Below are 15,637 nucleotides of genomic sequence, written 5' to 3' on the forward strand. Positions count from 1 at the left end.
TTCACTCTCAAGCAGGAAAAGCAGATATGCATTGTCCTCTATAGGAAGAAACAGAAAGAAGTTACAAAGTTACCACTCATAAAGAGACAGACAGACAGTGCACTTCCTGCTCACAGAATCACAGAATTGTAGGGGTTGGAAGGGACCTCTAGAGATCATCGAGACCAACCCCCCTGCCAAAGCAGGTTCCCTACACCAGGTCGCACAGGTAGGCGTCCAGGCGAGACTTGAATATCTCCAGAGAAGGAGACTCCACAACCTCCCTGGGCAGCCTGTTCCAGTGCTCTGTCACCTCACCGTGAAGAAGTTCTTACGCACATTCGTGCGAAACTTCCTATGCTGCAGCTGATGTCCGTTTCCCCTCGTCCTGTCTCCACGTACCACTGAAAAGAGACTGGCCTCACCACTATGGCCGCCACACCTCAGATATTTATAAACCTGGATCAGGTCCCCTCTCAGTCTTCTTTTCTCAAGGCTAAACAGACCCAGTTCACTTAGCCTTTCTTCATAGGGGAGATGCTCCAGGCCCTTCACCATCTTTGTGGCCCTCTGATGGACTCTTTCCAAGAGATCCCTGTCTTTTTTGTACTGGGGAGCCCAGAACTGGACACAGTACTCCAGATGAGGCCTTACCAGGGCAGAGTAGAGGGGGAGGATCACCTCCCTCGACCTGCTGGACACGCTCTTCTTAATGCACCCCAGAATGCCATTGGCCTTTTTGGCCACAAGGGCACACTGCTGGCTCATGGCCAACCTGTCCTCCACCAGGACGCCCAGGTCCCTCTCTGCAGAGCTCCTCTCCAGCAGCTCATCCCCCAGCCTGTATTGGTGCATGCAATTATTCCTCCCTAGGTGTAAGACCCTACACTTGCTTTTGTTGAACCTCATCCGGTTTCTTACTGCCCAGCTCTCCAGCCTGTCCAGGTCTCGCTGAATGGCAGCACGGCCTTCAGGCGTGTCAGCCAATCCTCCCAACTTAGTATCATCAGCAAACTTGCTGAGGGTGGCCACTATCCCCTCATCAAGGTCATTGATGAAGATGTTGAACAAGACCGGACCCAGCACAGACCCCTGGGGGACACCACTGGTTACAGGTCTCCAGCCAGACTCTGCACCACCAACGACGACCCTCTGCGCTCTGCCAGTCAGCCAGTTCTCAACCCACCTCACTGTCCATTCATCTATCCCACACTTCCTCAGCTTTGTTATAAGGATGTCGTGGGAGACAGTATCAAACGCCTTTCTAAAATCAAGGTAGATTACATCTACCGCTCTTCCCCCATCCACCCAGCATGTGACAGCATCGTAGAAGGCCACCAAGTTGGTCGAGCACGACCTCCCCTTGGTGAACCCATGCTGACTACTCCTGATAACCTCCTTTTCTCCCAGTTGTCTGGAGATGGTATCCAGCACAAGCTGTTCCATCACCTTTCCAGGGACAGAGGTGAGGCTGACAGGCCTATAATTACCCGGATCTTCCTTCTTGCCCTTTTTGAAGACCGGAGTGACATTGGCTATCCTCCAGTCTTCAGGGACCTCCCCTGTTGTCCAAGACCTCTCAAAAATGATGGAGAGCGGTTCGGCAATGACCTCTGCCAGCTCTCTCAGCACACGTGGATGCACCCCATCAGGTCCCATGGACTTGTGGACCTTAGTACTGCCTAGGCGCTCACGCACGTCCTCTTTCCTGACTAAAGGGAAGTCTCCCATTCCCCAGACCCTCTCCCTAACCTCCAGGGTGTGGGATTCCTGCGGGAGAGCCTTTTCACTGAAGACGGAAGTAAAGAAGGCATTCAGTATCTCTGCCTTCTCAGCATCCCCCGTTACGAGGACCCCCCCCTCACTTAGTAAGGGGCCCACATTCTCTCTAGTTTTCCTTTTGCTATTAACATATTTGAAGAAGCCTTTTTTATTATCCTTTATCACTTTAGCCAGATTCAATTCCAGATGGGCTTTAGCCTTCCTCGTTGCATTCCTGCAGGCCCTGACTACATTCCTATATTCTTCCCAAGTGGTCTGACCCTTTTTCCACATTTCATGGACCTTCTTCTTTCCTTTGAGCTTGCGCATGAGCTCCTTGCTCATCCACACAGGTCTCCTGCCACCTTTTCCCGATTTCTTGCTCACAGGGACGCACCGATCCTGAGCTTGGAAGAAGAGCTGTTTAAATGCTGACCAGCTCTCAGAGGCCCCCTTACCTTCTAACACCCGAGCCCACAGGATAGCTCCAAGTAGGTCCCGGAAGAGATCGAAGTTGGCTCTCCTAAAGTCCAGGGTAGCAATCCTACTTATTGCTTTGCTTCTTCCACTCAGGATCTTGAACTCCACCATCTCATGATCACTACAACCCAAACTGCCCCCTACCTTTACTTCCTTAACAAGTCCATCCCTGTTGGTGAGAATAAGGTCCAGTAACACCCCTCCCCGCGTCGGTTCCTCCACCACCTGCATCAGAAAGTTGTCTTCAATGCACTGCAAGAACCGTCTGGACCGTGCGTGCCTGGCTATGTTGGTCATCCAGCAAGTATCCGGATAATTGAAATCCCCCATAAGCACCAGTGCCTGGGAACGTGACGCTACATCCAGTTGCTTATGGAAGGCCTCATCAGCCTCCTCATCCTGATCAGGGGGCCTGTAGTACACACCCACAACAGTGTCACCCTTACCAGCCTGCCCCTTGATTCTCACCCATAAGCTCTCCACTGCTACATCACTCTCCCCCATGTGAATTTCAATACATTCTAGCTGCTCTCTCACATAAAGAGCAACTCCACCACCCCACCTAGCCAGCCGATCTTTCCTAAAAAGCACATAGCCCTCCATGACAACATTCCAGTCATGCGAGCTGTCCCACCACGTCTCCGTGATCGCGATGAGATCATGACCTCGCGACCGCACACAGAACTCCAGCTCTTCCTGTTTATTCCCCATGCTACGCGCATTAGTATACAGGCACTTAAGAGAAGCAGCATCCCTCCACCTCTCTCCAAGCCTTTGAACTCCACTGTCTCCACCTATCAAGTTCTGTTTGGAGCCTCAAACTGCCCCCTCAGTCCCAGCGGTCGTCATTTTGTCTCCTTCTTTTGCCCCCCTTTGCTCCACCTACACTCCCTACGTTTATCTGACCGGAGCCAATGCCTGGCACAGTGTGGTACAGCAAACAAGCACACTCACCATCTTTTGAGTTTCTGGTCAATCTCTTATCATTCAGGTCCACCAGCATCTGGCAACTGCAATAAAAACCAGTGAGAGCATTAGTTTTCTAGCAAACAGTTGCTGGTGAAGTGATAGTGACTGTAAAGCACACCTCCACACGGCTACAAAGACGTGGAGGTGTTTCCTGGTCCCGCCTGAGGAGCCCACGGCCGCACACTGCCCTCACCATCCCCATCATCCCAGTCCCCAGTCCTGCCCTGTGCTGCTGCTCTGCAATGAACAGCAATCCTACACACGGCATCCCCGTAGGATCACAGGATCACTCAGGTTGGAAAAGACCTTCAAGACCATCGAGTCCAACCACAGCCTGACCATACCACCCTAACTCTAACAACGCTCACAGAATCACAGAATGGCCAGGGCTGGAAGGGACCTCAAGGATCACGAATCTCCAACCCCCTGCCACACGCAGGGCCACCAAACTCCACATTTCACAGCAGCCCAGGCTGCCCAGGGCCCCATCCAGCCTGGCCTTGAACAGCTCCAGGGATGGGGCAGCCCTTCTGGGCAGCTGTTCCAGCACCTCACCACTCTCTGTAAAGAACTTCCCCCTGACATCCAACCTCAATCTTCCCTCCCTCAACTTCAAACCATTCCCCTCGTCCTGCTGTTATCTCCCCTGTCAGAGAGTTGACTCCTGTGGAATCCCGCAGATGTGACAGTGGCTCTGGCTTCTGGGGTGCTTCTCAAAGGAAACAGCGCACGGCGTCAGGAGCGGAGGAGGAAGCAGCTGATGCCGCCACTGCTGCCGCCATCGCGCGTCCCTCCCCAGGACTCCCACAGCTTCCTCCTCCCGGCCCCGCTCGGCTCCTCGCAGGCTGCAGACACCGCTGAGGCGCTCGCACGGCACGGCCGGCATCTTCTTCTCGTGCTGCCGGAGCGCTCTCTGCAGGGCCGCGCCGAGTTCCTGCAGCACAACGACCGCAGGCATCGCCGCGGGCAGCCGGGCCGGGGCCGTCCGGGAGGCGCGCGGTGATGACGCAACGAGACGGCGCGACCGCGCACCGAAAGGACCCCGCGCGCAGCGCCCGCCCCGTTCCGCAGGCCGACCAATGGCGGCGCGGCGGAGGCGGGGCCGAGCGCGGGCTCTCCGCCAATGGCGGCCGCGGTCGCGGGGCCGCCGGCATGGCGCCGGCGGAGCCGCGGGGCTCCGTGCGGGGAAAGTGGTGCTGCGCCGCTCCGCGTCCCCGCCGTGCCACTGCTGCAATGCAGCCCACCATGGGCGGAGCGGTGCCGGTGTCATTGCAGCCCCTCCCTGTCCCCAGTGTCACCCACATGGTGCCTCAGGCCTCTGTCTGGTCTGTGGTACCAGGTGTCCAGGGGCAGGAAGCGCAGCTCCCACCTGGGGGGCTGCTTCCAGCCGTGGTTCAGCTGCCGCCTGGGGGGCAGCACTTACCACCGCTGATGCTCCTAGCTGGGGGGCTGCACCCAGGTACGGCTCTCCCCACGGCCCCTGCCCGCTGCTGGGGACATCCCCTTCTGGCAGGGACGCCGCAGCCTCAGCAGCCAATGGGGCTGTGGCTTGGGGCCGTGTTCCATGGGGAGTCCCCGCGGCCCACAGGCAGCTGCCCGCTGCAGACTCCCTGCCGCCCCGTCCTTCTGCCAGCATCTTCAGTGCAGCAGCAGATGCTCCCCGTGCCCCGTGCCCTGCCCGCCAGCTGGGAGCAGGCGGTGGGGCCCTTTGGAGATGCCGTGGTGCTCACGAAGGACCAGAGGCACCCGGCGCCCACCGACGTGTAGGCCATATTCTCCAAGCCCTTCCCCAGCCCTGTTGCCCTTCTTTGTGGCTGCTCAGCACCGCCACTCACAGAACCGGGCCAAACCAGCCCATAAACTGTGGACAAAACCCCATTCCTGGAGACATTCAGGGTCGGGCTGGACGGGGCTCTGAGTAACCTGATCTAGCTGTAGGTGTCCCTGTACATTGCCTGGGAGTTGGACCAGATGACCTTTAGAGATCCCTTCCTACTCAAAGAGCTCTGTGATTTTATGATAAGCCGTGTTCCCTCAGCCTCTCCTCACAGGTGTAGTGCTCCAGCTCCAGTCACCTTGAGTGTGCCTTCCCAAACCTGCTCTGGCTCGCTGACATCTTTCCTGTGTTGGGGAATTGAAATCTGGAGGCCACGTTTTGTGCAATGTCTTCCCTCCATCATATAAAAGGATGTTGTGTGAGCTCCCCAGATCATAAAAAAGATGTAGGCTGACCTTTTACACAGTCTGATAAAGATAGAAAAGGGGAGACTGGTTCTGAACTAGAAAAGAGTTTTACATTAGATGTTAGGAGGGAATTGCTAGCACTCCTAACATCACATGGTGAGGCACGGGAACAGGTAGCCCAGAGCACCTGTACACGTCCCATCCCTGGGAATGCCCAAGACAGGCTCAGAAGGGGCACTGAGCATCCTGGTGGACTGAGTGGGGTTGGAGCTGGATGGGAGTTAAAGCCCTTTCTAATCCAAGCCTTTCTATGATTCTTGGGGTTTTTTTGGACCCTTCCAACTCAGGATCCTGTACATCCTCTTGTGCTTAAGTATTTCCCAATCACTTTCTCTTCCACCAAAAGTACATCTGCCTTGCATCAAAATTACCCACCACCTCAGGCACCTAGGATTCCATGAAGCCCAGCCTGGCTAATAAAGAAGGAGTTCAGGAAGGAACTGAGTATCACACCCTTTTCCACAAGCTCCTTCACCAGGAACCCTGCCCCACATTTTCCCTAGCATTTTCCTTCCTATGTTTCTAGAAGCCTTCCTTGTTGCCTTTCATATGCTTGGGAAGATTTAATTGAAGCTGAGTTCTAGCTTTCCTAAACTCATCTGTGCATGTATGCTTGGACATGCTCTCCGTGTCGTTGCCATTGTAGCTCTTCCAGTTTCCACTGGCTGCATGCTTCCTTTCTGTGTTTTGGGTTGATCAGGTTGATTTTTTGCATTCATGCAGGACCTGTGATGTTTTGCCTGGCTTCCCCTTCCATGCATTTGAGTGCTGTGCCTGGCAGGCAGCAGAGTCCCTGCCCCGGCACACAGCCCCTGGGGCACAGCAGGGACCTGCTCTGCAGGACAGCCCTGGGCACCCGGCTGCAGCCTCGGCTGCACAGCCTGCAGCCAACAAGGGACACGCAGCCCTCAGGGCTGTGTTCTGTGCTGCAGCAGGGAAGCCCTCATCCAGAGCAGCTCCTTCTCTACCATAAACAAGTATGGATTTCGCTGGTCCAGAAAGCATTTCTAGGATACTTATTCACACTTCCCAGCCAGCCAGCGCCTTACCACATCAGTGTCTGTGAGAGCTGCTCCTCCAGACAACTCAGATTTGTCTCTTTCTTCCTCCAGCTCCTGCTGATATCCCTAGGGCTCCAGGGCTCACACCTCCTGCAAGGCAGCAGGACCAGCCCTGGGAAAAGTGTTCTGAAGGAGGCTGAGGCAAGCAGCAATCGCTCTTCTCTAAAGCGTGGACAGAGACTGATTCCAGCAGCATGGTTTGTTCTAGCAACGTGTGCCTGCCTGTGTGAGGTGCGGATGTTCTCCTCCGCACATCCAGAATGGAAGGACACACAGAAGAAAAGAGAGGTCTGTGTGTTTCTCCCGCTCAGAGCACTGATTCAGGAGACGCGATGCAGCCATCTCACCCCCAGCTGCAAGATCTCCGCCGAAGCAGAATGCAGTTCCCCCATGCAACCCACACCCACAGGAGCTGGGATTCCCCCTGGTTCATCTCAGGTGTGCACAGAGCAGTTCCCTGCAGGGGATCCCCCGCCCTGAGCCCCTGGTCTGCATTCGGGGGGTCAGCTGCTCCCACACAGACACCTGGCGATGAGCGAGGTGCCAGCGGTGCTCCAAGAGGCCTGCGAGTGTTTGCAGGCTCTGACGGGAAATCTCAGACAACACTCACATCCCTAGTGACAGTCTCAGGTGAGGCTGAAGTCTCAGCTGATACGGGAGAACCAGCATGGCTTCACCGAGGGCAAATCCTGCTTGACAACCTGGGGCCTCCTGTGGTGGTGTCACTGCATCGGTGCACAAGGGGAGAGCCGCTGATGACATCTGTCTACATGTAGCTGAACCGTGATGCCTCGGGCTCCTTTTGAGCACGTGCGTGGATGTCACTCATCTAGGTGGGCAACAAGCTGCCTTCCCATCTGCTCTGCACTTCTGACCGTCAGTTATCCCAGTTCAGGAAAGCGTGGCAATGGCCAGTGATTCAGATGGCCCAGACTACAAACACAGAAGTGATGCTGCTCTGTAAGACCATACTGTGTAAAGTGACAGACAGCTGGTGTCAGCTCTTTTCAGCCAAGCTGTTTGCCAACCCTTAGCTGAAAGCTGGAATGTGGTCTCCCTGGAGAGGATGCACATGCTCGATATCTCATTTTTTGTTGGAGATTACTTTTTTCTGTATTAATTTGTTAGGCCACCTGTTTGTTTCATGCCAGGCTTGTTGAAATTGGTTCATTTTTCCTACCGTAGGTTCTGTAACTGGAGGAAGGTGAGCCCTTGCGTGCTTGGAGTATTAATTACCAGCCATTCCAGGTGACTTCTTAAAAAAATTTGTGAGGGAGTTACAGAAAGTTAGTGTAAGTTTTGACCACCTCCTGAATAAATTGCAATACTGGATAGCACCGCCAAACTCCTCCTAAAAATTGTTTTTCTCTGTTGGAGATAACTGCATGCATGATCCCTACCATGGCCTCATTTGGGCACTTAGGAGCACTTTGCTTTTCTCCAGCAAGATTCTGAATTCTCGCTAGCACCCCCGCACCCTCCCAGGGCAGGTACCCAAGAGCTGTCGTCTTTTGGGGGTTAGGTCTGCGTGTAGTAGTGATGCTCTCAACTCATTTTCAAGTGTCACAGGAAATACCCCTGCAACCCACTGTTTACACTAAAGAGGAAGATCAATTGGTAAGTTTTGGAATCTGTGTGCCTTCTGCTGGGATTATTGAAGGCAGTCTCATTATATCTCATACAGAGGGATATACTATTTATTTTCTGGATCCTAGTCACGGACTGTGGCATTTCTGATTCCTTCTTCTGCAAGACAGGAATGGAAGCCCAAGCAGTTCAAGAACTTTGAGACTCAATTAGTTTAATGCTGATAATGAATGGATGGGTTCCAACAGTCCCCTTCCCCACAGAAGAACCGTGACAGCTCACAGCACTTCCCAAGAGCGCTGCAGGTGATTTCTCTTTGGCACTGTGGGGTGTCAGAGCTGGGAGCCTGTCGTTTTCTAAACTTCTTTTGGCTGAAAACGAGTCCCATGTCAAAGAAAGCGAAACCCGCCCCTTGATCTTCATCGAGCTCTGAGGCCAGCCGGCCCTAGGTGCCCTAAGAGCACAAGTGAGGGCTGTAGCCATTGAGATGCACATCAACCAAAGTACGGATGGCAAAGGTCGAGAAGTTCGGGCAGTGTGGGAAGAACCTGAGCAGGTGTAGGGCTCAGCATCTCATTCTCAGCCAGCCTGCATGAGGAGGCCACCTACAGCACCGCTGGTGGGACGCAACTGGCACACAAGGGGTGCATCTCTAGAGAGTGCCAGCCTCCAAAGACCGTAGAATCATAGAATCATGGAATCACAAGCTACGAAAGGACCTACAAGATCACCTAGTCCAGCCGTCCTCCCATCACCGCTGCCACAAGCACGAAGCCGTATCTTGCAGCTCCTCATCCAGACACCTCTTGAGCACTGCCAGGGACGGCGACTCCACCACCTCCCTGGGCAGCCATTCCAGTGCCTGGCCACTTTCTGAGAGAAAAAGCTTTTCCTCACTTCTAATCTCAACCTCCTCTGGTACAACCTGTGGCCATTTCCTCGGGTCCTGTTTGCTGCCTGGGAGAAGAGGCCAAAGCCCTCCGCACCGCAGCCTCCCTTCAGGAAGTTGTGCAGTGCAGTGAGGTCTGCCCTGAGCCTCCTCTTCTCCACACTGAACAATGCCAGCTCCCTCAGCCACTCCTCATAAGACTCGTGCTCCAGACCCCTCACCAGCTTTGTTGCCCTTGTCTGGACACGCTCCAGGGCCTCGATGTCTTCCTTGTAGTGAGGGGCCCAAAACTGAACACAGCACTCGAGGTGCGGCCTCACCAGAGCTGAGTACAGGGGACGATCACCTCCCAGCTCCTGCTGGCCGCACCATTTCTAATGCGGGCCAGGACGGCATCGGCCCTCTTGGCCACCTGGGCATACTGCTGGCTCGTGTTCAGCCGAGCACCAACCAACAGCCCCAGGTCCCTTTCCTCTTCACACTCATCCAGCCACTCAGCCCCAAGCCTGTAGCGCTGCATATTTTATGATGGGCTTACTGTGGCCAAAGCGCGGGACCCGGCTCTTGGCCTTGTTGAACCTCATCGCGTTCAGCTCAGCCCAGGAACCCAGTTTATCTGGACCCTTCTGGAGGGCCTCCCTGCCCTCAGAGCTGGGCTCCTGCAGCGCCAGGGCAGGCCGAAGGTTGCTGGTGCCAGCGTCACAATGGGCAACGGCCGGCGCTGGCCCCGTTGCTACGGTGTCACAATGGGGTGCTCTGTGACACGGCACCCAGGAGCACTTTGAAAGCGGCTGCACAGCGGTGGGTGCTGCATCCAGAAGGAGCTTCTGGCTGACGACTGGAAGCATCTGGAAGGGATTAGCTCCCACATGGCTGGCGCCAACAAGGAGCGATCTGCACGTGTGATACGGAAGAAGATAAGCTTCTGGGAGGATGGCCCCGCAACGGAGCGTGCCTCCAGAAGCCCAGATGTCACCGCCAAAGGTACGGGGATCCACAGCCACCACAGGGCACTGCTGCGACCGGGTCCTGGCAACGAGCGGGCCAGAGCCAGCACTCTGCCTGCCTCGGGACTGCCTCTGCTTGGGGCCGGGGACAGCGGTGACCTTTTCCATCTGCCGCTCTGAGGCAGTGGGAGTGCTGAGAAGTGAAGACGCAGAGTGTGACCTGTTTTTCCTTTGCCCCGCAGAGCGAGTAGCCGTCTGGGACGCGGTGGCCATCTGTGTGCAACAACAGCTCCTGCTGCACAAGGTGGGTCAGCACCCGCTTCCCGCTGCTCTGCTTGGAGGGCTGCGGAGTCCCCTTGGCCCCGGGCCACGCAAGGCACTGACTCTTCCCCCCCCGGAAAGCACGGAACTCCCCCCCAAAGTCCCCGTGAAGTACCGACGGGCCTCCCACAGGTGCAGCACCGCTTGTGGCGGCTGCTGGCGTATCTCGCGGCTGATCCCAGTTGCTGGAAGCCTCTGGATTCCACGAGGCTGCTTCTGCCAGGACTGCTGTGCTGCAGTTTGGAGGGCAGCGGGAGGGAGAGGGTTGGGCAGCTCCTTCCCAAACCTCTCCCAGTTGCCCCGGCCCGCACCTGGGAACAGCGGCAGGGGACGTGGCAGGACGTGAAGCACAGTCCCTGCACAAGGCAACCTCTGGTCCCTTCCTTCAGCCTTGACCCTTTGGCCCTTCCGTTCTCTCTCACGTGTGTAGGGGGTCCGAATTCCCACCTTCGGTTCCTTCGACATCGTCTCCAAACAGATCAAGACTAAGGACGAGACCCTGGTTGTGAAGTGGCCGGCGTTTCGCCTGGCCAGGAACCTTCTCGACGTCCACGGTCTGATGGGTGATGAGGAATTCCTGCCAGGTAGGAGGAGAATTAAACTCCTGCTGGCTGCACAGACAGAGCTAACAGGACGACTGCCTCCACTGCCCAAAGCAAACGGCCCCCTCCGTGGAGCCAGCCCAAACACAAGGCTGTCCTGGCTGGCACATACAATGAGTAGCACTCAGAAGCACGGGCACAAGGGCTGCTAAATGACCGACTCCGACTCTCTTGTGCGATTTTCCAGGCCGCAAGGAGGCGGAGACCCTCAAGTACACTGAGGTGGCCGCAGCTGCCTCTGTGAGCCGGCAGAGAGGGGAGATCTGCATATGTGGCACCACATCTCTCGTCTCCCGCTGCCTGAAGAAGGGGGAGAACGTTGCCTTTGTCCTGAAGGACATAGGAGTCCTCATCTTGGAAGGAGCGCGGGTTCAAATGAAATTCTACTATGACTTTCTCGAGAAGGTCTGTGGGAAAGCGAACCTAGAAACAGCAGTTTTCAAGGTGAGGTTTTGGCTTCTCCCTGGCCCGGGCAGTCCCACAGCCCTTACCTGCCTGCGTGTGGCCTGCCAGGACCTGGCCAGCTGCTCGCGCAGGCAAGAGCCACAGTGCTGTCAGCTTTCCCTGCCTCGGGCCCTCCACTCCCGAGTGCCTCGGCCATCACAAGGGCATTCCACAACCTCCCTGTTCCTCCCCTGCAGGTCCCCTGGCTGTTGGACATGGTGGTGTCCCGGGTGGCAGCGGCGGCCTCCCTGACGCTCTCTGGCCGGGTCGTCGTCTTTCCTGAGTGAGTATGCTTGTGGCTGGAGCCTCTGCTCAACGCAGCTGCTCAGCTCTCGTTCGGTATCGTTTACTCCTTGTGACCACGGTTGACCTGCCAAGAGGACTCAGGGCAGCCGCTGTCGTTTCCATCCTGTCACACGGGATGGGCAGACAAGCCTGGCGGAAAATAAAGCCTCTTGTGTTCCAGCTGCTCCTCAGACGTCAGAGGGGCTGGGGAAGGTGACCCTAGTCAAGCACACCTTTGTCTTGCAAAGATTTCTTGAAGGTGTGTTTTTTGGACAGACAGGTGGAAAACACTGGCTCAGAAAATGAGATCCTTTATCAGCTCCAATAGTATCATCAAGTCCCCATCCCTGCAGGACAATCACCGGATTTGGCCATGGGACCTTCCCCCAGCTCCACAATCAGCATAGTGTTTTCTCTTAAAGCCAGCATATCTGGCTCCCCGCGTGTTTGCTATCAGCTGAGGCCACAGGTCACGTTGCTTAGGGAGCAGATTATCCAGGGCGTTCCCTCCCGGAGATTTTTCCTTCTCTCCAGAGGTGGGCATTTTGAGAATTCCTACTTGGCACCTATTTTACGCGTCCTGGAACTGTAGAGATTTCTGGGAGGTAGATCTGATGGGAGAGATGAAGGAATTTAGGTGACGTGTTCTCCCCATCGTGGCCTGGATTTCTCGGCTGGGCGACCCTATTTCCCAGGACAGTCCCTGGAACCAGGGCACAGACAACTCTGGAGAATAGTGGGCCTTGATGCAATGTGAAAATCTGCCCATGAGAACGCAATCCCGGTGAGCAGCAAGGGCTGCTGGAGCACTGGGTCACACCTGCGTCTTCTCCTTTTGTACAGGTTTCAGTTGGAGTTTGTCCCCAAGCCACCTCCCAGGAAACCATCCAAGGCCTCAGGAGAAGTCCCTGGTGAGGGCAAGCAAGAGAAAGCAGGGGGTTTGCCACCTCTTGTCCAGAGCAAGAAAGGTAAAGCAGCAGCCAGCTCCTTTCCACGCCCCACACAACCAAACTGTGGTGGGAAAATGCCCACTCGGTGACCATCCAAAGGCTCTGACTTGTGAAGTGATTCACACCAGCTCGCCACAGCCTCTCCTAACCACACGTTAGCCTCATGACATCTAAGATGCGGGGCGCGATGTTCCCATGTGCCCCCAGCCCTGGGCATGGCAGGAGGATGGGGGATCCTCGGCCCTGTCCTCCCCCCAGCAAATGAGCCCCCAAAAGAGACTGTCACCTCACAGGCACCACCGGCTCCTCTTTCCCAAAACAAATGCCAGGAAGGCAGGCCCAAATCACAGCCTCCTCTGACAGGAGGAGCTGGGACAGAGGGACAGAGGTCTCTGGAGAGAGTGTCTGCGAGGAAAGCGGAGCGGCCCTCTTCAGGTGCTTTGGGACAGGCCCGAGCACCTCTGCGTGTCCCAGGGACAGCAATTTCCCAGTGAGTCTCCTCTGACCAGATCTGTCCTTCCCACTTCCAGGGAAAATTCCCGAATTGCCGCCCTTACCTGGCCGCTTGAGCATTACCAGCAGAGAGGGTACATGCTCTGGGAAGGGAACAAGGGTCGACCAGAAGAGCTCTGTGTCCAGGTGAGACTGGGTGCTCGGGGTTGGGATCCTCGTGGGGCGTTTCACCGACCCAGCAAGAGCCCATTCTCCAGCCTCTGACAGTCACTGTCTGGGGCTGCCCAGCAGCACCGGCTGCAGCAATGGAGAGGTGGGATGAGGCTGCCAGGATCCCCCCATTTCACAGTGCTGACCCCTCTCCGGCCCTCAGGAGAGCCCCAGCGTAACCTGTGAGCTCTGCGTGGGGAAAGCTGCGTTACAGCCAAGGCTGCAGGATGTGGCCCCAAATCACTCACTCAGATGGACCCCCTCTGCTCTGTTCTTTCAGTCAAGTTCCAGTGATCCCAGCGGTGTCTTCTGCCAGAAAGATGGCTGTGCCTAGCAAAACCCAGGGCGAAGGCACTACCAAAAGCACAGCACCACCGATGGGTCCAGCAACAAAAGCCCACAGGTGCAAAGAAGAACAAGGGGCGGTGAAGCCAGCGCTGACCAGTCAAGGTCAGCACAAACTTCCAGCCCAAGCCAAAGCACCAGGCACAGGTCGCACTCATGGAGTGGAACCTCAGAGGTGCATAGAAGAAAGAGGAGCAGTGAAGTCGGTGCTGACCAATCAAGGTCAGCACAAACTTCCAGCCCAAGCGAAAGCACCGGGCACAGGTCGCACTCACAGAGTGGAACCTCAGAGGTGCAAAGAAGAAAGAGGAGCGGTGAAGCCGGTGCTGACCAGCCAGCTTCAGGGGAAACACACAGACAAAGCTCCAGCACAAGGGTCAGGTCGAGCTCAGGCAGTGGAATCTCGATGGTTCACAAAACAAGGAGCAGTGAAGCCGGCACTGACCAGCCCGTTTCAAGGCAAACTCATCGCCACAGCAAAACCATCAGAAATGCGTCCAGCACAGGCGATGAGAGCTCAGAGGTGCAAAGAGGAAGAAAGAGGAGCGGTGAAACCAGCACTGACCAGCCAGTTCCTGGGCAAATACCCAGCCAGAGTCCCAGCACCAGAGGCAGGTCGAGCCCGGGCAGTGGCATCTCAGAGCATCAGAGAACGACGAGGAGCAGAGAAAATCTGTGATGGCACAGTGCTGGACACAGACAAAGAGAAGCTGAGCCGCCCTCACGGAGCCCAGGCTCCCATGATAATACCCAAAATAGTGATTCAGTCACCATCAAGCTCTGAGCACAGTCTGCCTGAGGAGCCCATCTACGACACCAACTTTTTGATGCCACCACCACGCTTCTGCAAGCGACGACGGGCGCGAAAGAGGTGCGTGATTCCTATCCGTATCATTCCGGGGTGCCATCTCCCTGTACAAGGGCAGAGGTGGAGGAACAGCAGGGACTCTCCCAAGACCCCCTGCCTCTGACGGATGGCATGGCGACACTCCCTGGAGCCTTGGGCTGGTGCGTCACCAGAGGCGAGTTCCTCCTTCTCCAGTGTCTCGCTCTCTTCTGTTGACACACCCAACGCCCCAGGGCCCACGATTTGGCAGCATCTGGAAGGCCCAGCTAAGCGTGAAGCTGCTCTGGGCCAGAGAGGAGACTTTCTTTCCAGCTCGTCGCTCCTCCACGTCCCTGGTGGGAAGAGAAGGGCTTTGGGGATGGGGGCGGCATCGCTCAGGAGCCAAACACTGCAGCTGGACACCTGCTAGGGAAGGGGTAGAGAGAGGGAGTGAAATGGCTGCCCTGCCCTCAGCGTCCTGACCTAAAGCCTCCGATGGGGTCTGTGTGTGTGTGGGCAAACTGCTCCCCGGACCTGTGCTATAGTGTGAGAAGAGTTTCTCTTCTTTTACAGAGTACAGTCAGTCTCGTGACTGTGAAAGCACAAGAAAGACTCTCAGAGCAGATGCTGTGGAGCAAGATAAACAGGATGTGAAAGCAAGGCTGAGAACCAAGGATTTCTCTAGAAGAAGAGAAGAGCAAAAGGAACGGCTCACAGCTCAGAGTGGATAAGCGCCTGCAATACTTTCTTGACACGTAAAGGTGGATGGGAAAGCTGTAAAGGCAGACAGGAAAGCTAAAAAAGGAAACTTCTAAATGGATATAAGTGATTTGACAATTTGCAATAAATAATTTGGACCACCCTTCACATCTGAGTCCGTGCCTGGTGTTCACATTTGACCACCATCGTCGTGGAGATGCAGTGTGACAACACACAGGCTCCAGGAATCCGGCTGATGTCACCTGCGCCGTCACATCCTCTGGCTGGCCTGAAGCCTCCACGCTTCTTTGGCCTCACACCCGACCCAGCCAAAGACTGCTGTGCTGCACTTGGTCCTGCCAGGCAGAAGCTCTTTGGCTGCAGGCAGCCTCAGGGGAAGGGAGAGAGCCCTGAGGAGAGGACAGCCTCTGTCAAACCGGGGAGGAGAGCTGAGCAGCTGCCTTACTCGGCCTGTGCTGCAGCCTGGCACAAATAAGGTGATTGCAAAGCAAAGGACTTTGTTCTCTGGTAATACAGGTCTGAGTATGGTTCCGTACAGACACACGATCCACTTTTCTTGGAGTT

The 15,637-nt window shown here is 55.8% G+C and overlaps 2 protein-coding genes across 2 annotated transcripts; both read left to right on the top strand.

Annotated features, from left to right (window-relative positions):
* The first annotated feature begins 9,839 nt into the window (after window positions 1-9,839).
* On the top strand, window positions 9,840-13,162 carry LOC109365172 (coiled-coil domain-containing protein 81-like). Its single transcript, XM_085215081.1, has 7 exons — window positions 9,840-9,954; window positions 10,160-10,221; window positions 10,669-10,822; window positions 11,028-11,284; window positions 11,482-11,567; window positions 12,413-12,537; window positions 13,050-13,162. The coding sequence occupies exons 1-7, from the start codon at window positions 9,840-9,842 to the stop codon at window positions 13,160-13,162; spliced, it is 912 nt and encodes a 303-aa protein (XP_085071207.1).
* A 303-nt stretch (window positions 13,163-13,465) lies between these two features.
* On the top strand, window positions 13,466-15,328 carry LOC146542007 (uncharacterized). The gene is made up of 2 exons (XM_085215127.1): window positions 13,466-14,402; window positions 14,938-15,328. The coding sequence occupies exons 1-2, from the start codon at window positions 13,503-13,505 to the stop codon at window positions 15,082-15,084; spliced, it is 1,047 nt and encodes a 348-aa protein (XP_085071253.1). The 5' UTR covers window positions 13,466-13,502; the 3' UTR covers window positions 15,085-15,328.
* Window positions 15,329-15,637: the final 309 nt, after the last annotated feature.

This window comes from Meleagris gallopavo, unplaced genomic scaffold (genome assembly GCF_905368555.1).
Source record: "Meleagris gallopavo unplaced genomic scaffold, MGAL_WU_HG_1.1 scaffold_4, whole genome shotgun sequence".
Lineage (NCBI taxonomy): Eukaryota > Metazoa > Chordata > Aves > Galliformes > Phasianidae > Meleagris > Meleagris gallopavo.

Bases quoted from the DNA above. Each gene is read 5' to 3' on its own strand.
- LOC109365172 (XM_085215081.1), top strand. From the start codon at position 9,840: ATGGCTGGCGCCAACAAGGAGCGATCTGCACGTGTGATACGGAAGAAG. The intron at 11,568-12,412 runs GTGAGTATGCTT...CCTTTTGTACAG, and splicing joins CGGGTCGTCGTCTTTCCTGA to GTTTCAGTTGGAGTTTGTCC. The intron at 12,538-13,049 runs GTAAAGCAGCAG...TCCCACTTCCAG, and splicing joins TCTTGTCCAGAGCAAGAAAG to GGAAAATTCCCGAATTGCCG.
- LOC146542007 (XM_085215127.1), top strand. From the start codon at position 13,503: ATGGCTGTGCCTAGCAAAACCCAGGGCGAAGGCACTACCAAAAGCACA. The intron at 14,403-14,937 runs GTGATTCCTATC...GAGTACAGTCAG, and splicing joins GACGGGCGCGAAAGAGGTGC to TCTCGTGACTGTGAAAGCAC.